The sequence below is a fragment of the Rhineura floridana genome, chromosome 11, assembly GCF_030035675.1.
Source record: "Rhineura floridana isolate rRhiFlo1 chromosome 11, rRhiFlo1.hap2, whole genome shotgun sequence".
In the NCBI taxonomy this organism is placed as follows: domain Eukaryota; kingdom Metazoa; phylum Chordata; class Lepidosauria; order Squamata; family Rhineuridae; genus Rhineura; species Rhineura floridana.
The window spans coordinates 24989507-24999675 of record NC_084490.1 but is presented as its reverse complement, the minus strand read 5'-3'; the positions used below and the strand labels follow the sequence as shown (position 1 = coordinate 24999675).

Here is a 10169-nt window from a genome sequence, read left to right as displayed (position 1 = left end):
CCTCATCTCTTTTTAATGCAGAGGCTCACATGACTGCTCCATTAGTTCAAGGGCATTTCCAGACTCTTCCTTTGCCTAGGTGAGTCTCACCCTCAGCCAGCCTGGTGCCCTCCAGATATTTTGAACGACAACTCCCATCAGCCCCAACACTGACAGCCTCTGATGTTATTGTTAAGCGTTTACCTCTATGCCACCTTTCAGCCAGAAAGGCCCCAGCCCGAGACATAAGAAGAGCCTGGTGGATCAGGCCAATGGCCCATCTCACAAAGCTTCACATACAACACACACCATTCAAGTAAAAGTGCAATTTACGAAAACGTATGACAGCAAAATCCCAACATTTTAAAAAGATTAAGCTTAAGTGCATATTTTGTGTCCTAATCTGATATTTGTAATATATAAATAAATCCAATAAAAATCTTAAAAACAAACCTAAAAGCCAAATATATTCATGTTGCTGCCAAACAGCGAAGGGCAGTCCCCATAAAAATGTCAGACAGAGCAGGTGAACTTAGGGAGCAGCTCCTGCTTATAAGAGTGCCAGGCAGGGAGGTGGGACAGGACTGATGGAAAATCCTGCCCCTTCATGATCCTCCAGTCTCCCCACTCCAGGGTCTTCTAGGCAGGGTCTCCTACTCATCAGCTTCTCCTTACAAGGGTCCCAGGAAGACACTAGGTTGGCTAGGGCTGATCATACAAACTGAAACCCAGCCGCTATTTCTTATGTTTCAAAGAAGAGCCCTGCTAGATCAGGCCAGTGGCTCATCCAGTCCATCGTTCTGTTCTCGCAGTGGCCAACCAGATGTTTATGGAAACCTGCAAGCGGGACCTGAATGCAACAGCACTCTCTCCAGTTGTGATTGCCATTAACTGCCATTCATTCAGAGACATATTGCCTCCGACAGTGGCGGTAGAACATAGCTATCATGCCAATGGGCGGCCTGGTCAGGCAATGGCCAAGGACCCCTGCAACTGGGAGGGTGGAGGCCCTGCTCTGTGATCCCTGCCAGCATCGGGTTGTGGGGCATGACACCACCCCCGCACGCATGCGTAGCCAGCATGCGCTTAAGTATGCCCCGTTGCATCACCTTTTGCGTCATCACATGTCTGCCATCACCCAAGATGGTGATGCGGGCATGTTGACACCCCTGCTGCCATCTTGGGTGATGGCAAGCATGCACGCTGATGCGATGACACAAGAGGTAGCACAACTGGGTGTGTATTACAGTGCACACATGCACATGGGGGAGCATAGGGGTCTGGTGCCGGCTCTGATCATGCCAAGTAGACACTGATAGCCTTTTCCTCCATGAATTTGTCTAATCCCAAATTTTGTCCACATGTCAAATATCATAAAAACATAAAAGAGCCCCACTGGATCAGGCCAGTGGCCTATCTAGTCCAGCATCCCGTTCTCACAGTGGCCAACTAGATGCTTATGAATAGCCCCAAAGCAGGCCATGAGAGCAACACCACACTTCCCTCTTATATTTTCAGAAATTGGCATTTAGAGGCATACTTCCTACACCAGTGAAGGTAGAACATTTCCTGAAATGAGATCCACTGTGATGGAGCAGTTAGAATGTCAGCCTGGGACTTGGGAGACGAGGGTTCAAATCTCCGCATGGCTCACAGGGTGACCTTGGGCTAGTCACTCTCAGCCTACCCTACCTGATGTGGTTATGGTGAGGATAAAATCAGGACGGGGAGGACCATTTGGTATGTCGCCTTGAGCTCCTTGGAAGAATGGTGGGACGTCAATGTATAATAATAATAATAATAATAAATAAATAATAATAATAAATAATACATGTTAAGGTGGGGGTGAGGGAAGGACAGGTGGAATTCTGGGAGACCCAGGCAGCATACCTAATTATTATTATCTTAAGGTCTCAGTATTTTACCTTTACATTTATTCTGAAGAGTGTGCATGTGTGTGTGCGGGCACATGCATGTATTCACACACTCATGCCATTTAATAAACTACAGCAGCCTTCAAAACGCACCAGATTTTTTTCTTCCTTTCGTTGGTTGGCTTGCTTCTTGGCCTGGGTGCTGAATGGCGGTGGCCCACAAAGAGCCCCAAATTGACCATGACTTCACATTGCATGTGGGAGCCTTACAGTTCTTTTTGAGTTAGAATTTGGGGGAGGGGAGAGAATGAATGAGTAAAAAGGGGGGAGTTTATCTCTGTGGCAAGGAAAAGGTGGTTGGCAAATGTGTATAGAGTAGCTTTTGAGTAGATTTGCCTTACTTCTGCTTTTCAGTGCCTGTCTGCTTATCTGCATTAGCCTGATAGTAGCAGATGTGATAAATGCTGGAAAGGCCTCTCAGCTGGAGTCTTAAGACAGAAAAGATTAAACTTGGAGGGCTGATATCTCTAATCACTAGCATCTCAGGGGCCAATCCTATTATATCTGCTGTACATCAAATGAATTTCCTTAACCATTTTTGGTGCACTGATAAATAATTCAATCAAGAGAGCCAAGCCACATGTTACCTGTGAGAGCACCCTCCCCTCTCTTTCCACAAACGTTATCATCACAAATTGAGCTCTTCCACCCTCTGGCACATTTTATTAATTATTTCTTTCATGACATTAAAAAAAATCCCTTCTTCAAGGAGTGCAAGGCAGCAGATGTAGTTTTCTCCCTGCCCAATTGATCAGGCCAAGAAAGTGACTGGCACCCACAATCCCTTGGTGTGCTTCATGGCTGAGTGGAGATTTGGACTTGGCTGTTCCAGGTCCTAGCCTTTCAATTTTGCCTGGGGAAATTCCTTTTCTATCCCCCCAAACCAGAAATCATTCTATGTATAAATAAACATCAGATCCTGAAGTAAGTCCACTGTTTTGGCTGATGGTCCACATGTGCATATTAACTCTATGAAAACTTGCAGGTATAAGTGACACATCACAAATAGAACTTCCACAAGTGGGATCTGCAACAAAATATTGCACCATAGATTGCTTTTATTCAGAGCTCCAGCAATTCCTTTCCATAGTCCATCATAGTCCATCAGCATCCTATAGCAACTGAGCATTTTCAGTCCTCATTGTGCTATCTTTTTTTGGGGGGGGGGGAGGAGTTCCTTCCCCATTTAGAGTTTCTTTCCCTACAGATTTTTTTCCTGCAAACCTTGGGTTTTCCTCTTGATACCTTTCTCTTGAACAGTTATTTTGGCTGCACAAGGAACAAAACTCACAGCCCAAACACTGGAAATAGAATGAATATCATTTCACATCAAGTGTAGTGGTTAAGGTGTTGGACTAAAACCTGAGAGACCAGGGTTCAAATCCCCACATAGCCATGAAGCTCACTGGGTGACCTTTGGCCAGTCACTGCCTCTCAGCCTCATGAAAACCCTATTCATAGGGTCACCATAAGTCGGAATCAACTTGAAGGCAGTACATTTACATTTTACGTTCATCACAATTCAGCATGGGGGGGGGAATCCTCTTGCAGGAACAAGTTTCCACACATTAAGGTGAAGTAGATGTGCACTTAAATATCCAGCTATGTCTGCATCACAGTGCTAATTCTGGTCCTGTATTTCATAGCTCTGATGGTTCAAACCGGGGCCAGCCTTAAGGGTGGGTGAGTTCGGCTGTAGCACGGGGCACTGAGTTGAGAGGGATGCCAAGCTGAACTCAGTGGCTGTGTTTTTTGAATGTACTATCTACGGTGAGCTAAGGTGGCAAAAACACTTTTTTCAAGATTCTATGGGTTTTTGGGTGTCTGAAGGCACATAAGGCCAGCTCCCTGCTGAAGCTAAGCAGGGTCAGGTCTCGTCAGTGCCTGGATGGGAGACCGCCTGGGAACCATATGTAAGCCTCCTTGGGTTCCATGGTGAAAGAAAGGCCGGGTATAAATGTAATAAATAAATAAATAAGTGCAAAAATGGTCTTCCTTCACTTAGCTTTAAAGTCTGTTTCTTTTTCAGTTTCCATGTAGATGTCATTTGTGGTAGATAAAAATCAGTGGTACACAGCTTTGCTTTGAGGCAACATTAGCACTTGGTACTTCAAACACTATAAACACAAGTGCTGTACAAATAATAATAAAATAAAGCTGCAAGAGGTCTTTTTGTTTATAACTTTTTCTTTGTTATTTCTAAAGATAAAAATAATGGATATTCTAAAATAAAGAATGCTTACCAAAAGATTGGCGCTGCTACAAAATAAATAAATGTAATAAATAAATAAAGCCCGTGCTCGTTCTCCTGTGTTCCAAAGTACACTGCCACAACTCAGGATGTGGCCTTTTGAGCTGTGACTTGTGCAAGCTGTTACACAGTTTTGAGCAATGCTAGTCTTGATGGATAGACAGTTATATGACAGGGAAAGGTGCAGAAGTGGTGCGAGGCCAGGCTTTAAGGGACAAATCCTTCCTGAGTGAGTAGTGGAGAAGGCCACAACCAGAAGACCAGTGAGACTGAGCCCCAGGGAAGAAACTCTGCCAAAAGGGCTTTGGAATTTGGAGGAGGTATTCAAGAGAAGCACAAGCCAGACTCTATTCTCTTATCCCCATGCAGGAAGAAATTAAGCACATCTATCATTCTGCTTGATCCGAGAGCAGGGAGGAGCTGCAGAGGAGAATTCTCACATGTAGTCCGTGCATAAGGTAATTCTTGCATGTGGCCTCCAGCTTTGTACACACATGCATGGGTCTTTGTAGGGGACAGCACCAGGCCCTATAAACCTTCTTGGTTGCCCTGTAAAGCTGACCATGAGGAGAGGAGGGAGTTCCAAAGGCATACCTCTCCCAGGGCTCTATTTATGCCAGTTCAAACCTTTATTCTGGCTTAAATTTCTCAGTAGCCAATGTATAGCCACAATATTTTGGCACACATAATCTTCTGCTGCCCAAATGGTTGCTAATTTGGTGAAAGAAGAGATCTCCCCTGAACTGTTTTCTGGATCTCCCCTCCTCCTCCTCCTCTCTCCCAATTCTTGATTTCTCAGTTCCTTACAGCACACAGGATATTGAAAAGGGGAGGAGCTTGCTCACAGTAAAGTGATCTTTTTGTTCTAGGAGCAGGGAAGTTCATCTTGTCAGAGGTGGCCAGCTTCACCCTCTCCTCAGGATGGGAAATGAAAGTACTAAACCGTGAGTTGGCTCTTTTTTAATTATTTTCCCCCTCCAAAAACAAAAAGAAATGAAACATGCATGTCTTAACAAATGATGACTGAAAAGATCAGGAAAATAACCAGATTTGACTCAACCTTTGAATTGGTTTTGGGCACGATTACAGCAATACCTCAGTTAACAAATCCTCCAGGAAAGAAGTTACTTTTCACACTTTTTCAGGGGCGCGTGAGGGAGCGCACACTCTGACATAGTCAGAATGGTGCTCCTTGTCTACTGGATTGCAGCTGCTGCAGGCAGCTCCCTCATATGTGGCTGGAATGGTGCTTCTTGCCAGGTGGCTCAGGCGCCTCCACAGTAAACAGTGCTTCAGGTGCCCTGGAAGCACAGTTTACTGCAGACGTGTCTGGAGCGTAGGGGAGAATGTCAGAGAAAGAGACCAAGCACAGGGTGATGTTGGTGGCTTCCCTTTGCCTGCCTGCTCGAGTGTATGGAGAGGAGAACTTTGCTCAAAGCTTTAGATTGCTATAGTAAGATGCTACATGATAAGAGAAAAAACACAAGACAGACATCCCTGGATGCATTTTGGAAGAAGCCTTCAAATGGTCTGTATGCAAGGCTTACCTGACTTGGTTTGTTTCGTTTCAGACATGCTTGTTAGTTTTGAATAAAAAGGTTGTTGAAATACGTTGAACTGCTCTTTTGTGTGGTGTAGGAACCTATCCCTGTTCTTTCCATGTTATTCCTGCCGCTGTTAAAGAACTGATGTCCAGGAATGCATCTGCTCCTAGGGTTAAATCCCTGCTCAGTCTTGGCATTTGGTGGGTGATTGTGGGCCAGTCACTATCTCATCCTAGTCTACCTTACAGTGTTGTTGTAAGGATAACATGCGAGAATCTCATTTGCTCCCTTGAGCTCATTGGAAGGAAAGGTGGAATCTAAATGCGAGAATCACAGTGGGATATTTAAACAAAATAGTGGATATATGGGTGTTCAGATTTCTATAGTTCAAAGGATGGTACTGTTCTAAAGAGATAAGGAGCTATATCCCAGAGCCCCTTTTTTGGGGGGAGAATTGTAAATAAAGGACTCCTGATACTTCATACAAGATCACTGTATTCACTCTCCCCCTGCCATCTTGATGCATTTCAGTGGCCACAGGGAACGGCACTGATTTGACCATTTGAAGATGGTCCTTAAAAGACCCACAGCATAGGCAGCCAGTTATCCTTATTTTATTGCAAGGGTGGGGAACTGTAGCTGTCTAGATGTTGGACTGCAACTTCCATCATCCCTGACCACTAGATGCACTGCCGGGGGTTGATGAGAGCTGGCGTCCCAACAACCTTTGGAGGACCACAGGTTCCCTATTCCTGTTTTAATGCAATGGCCATCTAAGAATTTGACCTATTCCTATGGCCATTTGGAAGGAATCAAAATGTTACAATAGCTATTTGATGTCAATATGCTGGTAATTAAATCTGCAAATTTGATAGCTCAGCCCTATGCATGTCTATGTAGAGGTAAGGTCTGCAGAGTTTAATGGGTCTTACTCCCAGGTAAGTATTATAGGATTTCAGTCTTAACCAGTTTGATAGATTAATCGACTAAGACTGTAGTTGAGTAATTCATTCAGGACATTTCTAATTGGTGAGAGCACATTTTAATTGACGGACTGAGTCTTAAGAGGTTGCTTGGTATCTATTCCACCCCCACACCCATACACATCAAGTTACTTTGGTTCTGGTATGTTACTGTATGTAATAAGGAATTAAAATATTAAAGTGAGCAATTGCTTTTGGTTACCCATGTTATAAGTCATTACACACTTCCTTTCACATCTCAGAGAAGGTTTTTTTGATAATAAATAAGCCAATTCATTTAAATATAACAGATTATTCTATTAAAGGGGACAGGAACAAGTATCTAAAAATATTTTATTGATTGACAGCCCTGCAAACATGTACCAGTAATAAATATTAACATCACCTCAAAACGAAAATGACACCAAATCATTCTAATTCAGCCAGGAAAAGCTACTAAGAATATGCAGCATTTCTGAAGGTTAACCAATATTTAACAAAAGTAATTAGTCTAGAAGTGTGCAGGCAATGGTTGGGGACTGAATAACCTGTGCCTCAGGCTACCTAAGTAGCAGACTGGGGAAATATATGTGTGTGTGTGTGCATACGCGTACATCTGCTCAATCCTGACAATAGTGTAGTGGCTAGAGTGTCGGACTGGGACCTGGGAGTCCAGGATTCGAATACCTGCTCTGCCATGAAGCTCACTGGGTGACCTTGGGCCAGTCACTGCCTCTCAGCCTAACCTACCTCACAGGGTTGTTGTGAGGATAAAATTGAAAGTGAGAGAATCATATTTGTATGCCACCTTGAAGGAAAGGTGGGATATAAATTTAATAATAAATAAATGAATTCTGAAGTGCAGGAACTCATCACACTCACCCCCATAACCACAATCCCAAAGGAAATCCAAACTCACAGGCAACTGTGCTGATCCTCCTATGTAGTGATCTAGCAAACAGAGGTGTAATGGTGACTACTCTGGACTCTAGTGCGGGAGACTTGGATTCACATCCCTGATCAATGAAGTTCACTGAGCGACCTTGGGCCAGTCACTGTCTGAGCCTAGCCTCTCTTGCAGGGTTATGATGAGGATAACTAACCTCTCTTACGGTAACCTGTAGCCCTGCAGGGTATTCCAGCAAGGCTAATTTTGAACTATTTGATCAGCAGGATCTTCTATTTTATGGGTAGTAAAACACATTGGCCCAAGTCTCTTGGAGTTTATATTTGAACACCCAACTTCACCTTGGCATGCATACAGTGACTCCTAGAAGCTTTAGTATGAATCATCCTCATCAAACTGGCTGGCCTGCCCAGAAGCAATCTCTGTTCTACTCCTTAAGAGGAAATCATCAAAGCCATCTCTCAACTCAATGAGCCTAAGAGACTGCACCTCCCTAAGCCCTGCTGACTATCCCTTTTGAAGTGCAAAACTTCCTTAATTTGCTCAGTCACACCTGAGCCTGTGAGTTCAAGGTGGAACTATCAGCAAGGCTTTGCATTTCCTTATGCAGTTGCAATAGGACTCCCATGTTATCTAAAGTGCAGGTAATAAATCAATCCTGAGCTGAAATCACTGTAGGGCTCCCTGTCTCCGCATACTAGATAAGCAAATAACCCCTCCCTTGTTACCCGCAAAGTGTTGAGTAAACACCAAGCATACATACCAGGGATGGTGACTAACTTGAGGTCTCCAAATGTTGTTGGACTTCAGCTCCCATCAGCCCCAGCCAACATGTCCAGTAGTCAGGGATGATGGGAGTTGTAGTCCAATAACATCTGGAGGTCCCATCGCTATCCTATACCTTTTATTCAAAATAGGTGGCCATGATAGACTGCAACCCTAACCCCACTTATCTGTGAGTAAGCCCCATTGAATTCAGTGGGACTTACTTCTGAGTAGGCATAGTTAGGATTGCTCTGTCAGTCTGTTGTGCAAAACAGCAAAGATTCTTGTGGCGCTTCAAATATCTACCTTTGTATTATGGTATAATTTATTTGTATACTGCATATTGTGGAAACATTTCAAGGGGCCTTTAAGTAAAGATCCTTTAAAAATACAGGGTCAACCATGCAAATGAATACGAGAGCATTAACAAGCAGTACAACATGTAATTTAAACTTTTAACCAATGGCTGCCATCAGAAGCCAGCAAAGGCCTCAAACAGGTAAGTTTACAGCATGTGCCCAAACTGAATGACTGTTGGAGTCAATTGAATCTTTTGTGGATCACAGTCCACAAAAGCTGGTGATAAATTTGTTTGTATTTAAAGTGCCACAAGACACTTTGTTGATTTTGATTGCCGGGGAAGGTGTCAGAGTGGCTTCTTAACTATTTATTTCTTTATTTGCAAAAAAACATAAACACCCTATTCTGCCAACATTAAAAAATATATATACCATGGGGGTGAATAGCATAAAATCAACAATGAATTCATAGAACAAGTACAAAATACATTACAAGCCAGTAGATCAGCTTAATACATCACCGTAGCTGGATCACCCCTTGGGGAAAACCTGGGTGAACATTAGAGTTTTAAGCAGGTGCCGAAATGCCAATATGGTAGGTACCGGGCCAAGTTTAAGGTTCTAGTTCGGTGTACAAAGCCCTATACAGCTTGGAACCAGGATACCTGAAAGACTGTCTTACCCCTTATATACCCAGTTTGATCGCTATGCTCTGTAGGTGAGGGCCTCCTGCAGATACCATCTTATCAGGAGGTCTGTTCTGCATGACATAGGAAACCCTTTAGTGTTGTGGCACCAGCCTTTGGAATTTCCTCCCCTCAAATACTGGGCAGACGCCATCTCCGTTATCTTTTTGGCTCCTACTGCAGACCTTCCTCTTTCAACAAGCCCTTTAAGTAGAGACCTTATCCCAGTCTGTGTCTGTGTTGGAATTGCTTTTTAATGTTCTTAAAGCTTTTTTTTTTTTTAAAAAAGATGTTTTGTCTAAATATGTTTTAAAACGTGTTTTGTTTAAATATGTTTTTAAAGATGTTTTGTTTTAATATATTTTAAATTCTGTTTTTGAAATGTTTTAGAGTGCTTTTAGTGTTTTGCCTCCCGGGGCTCCTTCTGGGAGGGGGGATATAAATTTAATAAATAATAAATAAATAATACCTGCCTGATATACATTGGGAGTACACTCAAAGGGCTGGTGTCACCACATTAAAAATCCTGGGCATAGCAGACATACGATACACCTCGGCAATAAACAGAGCCTCCTCCCTCACGATGATGATGTTCCTAAGTACTGATGGTTGGAATACTTTATTTGGGTGGTATCATGCTCTCCGCCACCCTACAGGTGCCAGGTGCATCCTCAGGACCCAATTCCCAACCCTGGGCAATTGATCCTGACCAACTGCTCCCCCTTGCCAAGGCTGTGCAAACCAACACCAACCCTGCAAGGTAGGAGATAGGTTGCTACCACCCCTCAAACTAAATGACCACTCTGAGTCAGGGGAAACCCAGAGCCCAGAAATAGTCCTGC

General features: G+C 43.6%; 1 protein-coding gene across 2 annotated transcripts in view; it reads left to right on the top strand.

Annotated features, from left to right (window-relative positions):
* The window catches only part of RNF112 (ring finger protein 112), a 38120-nt gene that overhangs the window by 3409 nt on the left and 24542 nt on the right, over positions 1-10169 (top strand). The window contains exons 2-4 of one of the 2 annotated variants that reach the window (XM_061590264.1): positions 22-79; positions 4534-4622; positions 5034-5108. In XM_061590264.1, coding sequence (XP_061446248.1) covers positions 5086-5108 — 23 coding nt within the window. In that variant the 5' untranslated portion in view covers positions 22-79; positions 4534-4622; positions 5034-5085. The remainder of the gene's footprint in view (positions 1-21; positions 80-4533; positions 4623-5033; positions 5109-10169) is intronic. The other variant, XM_061590263.1, reaches the window with a different exon arrangement.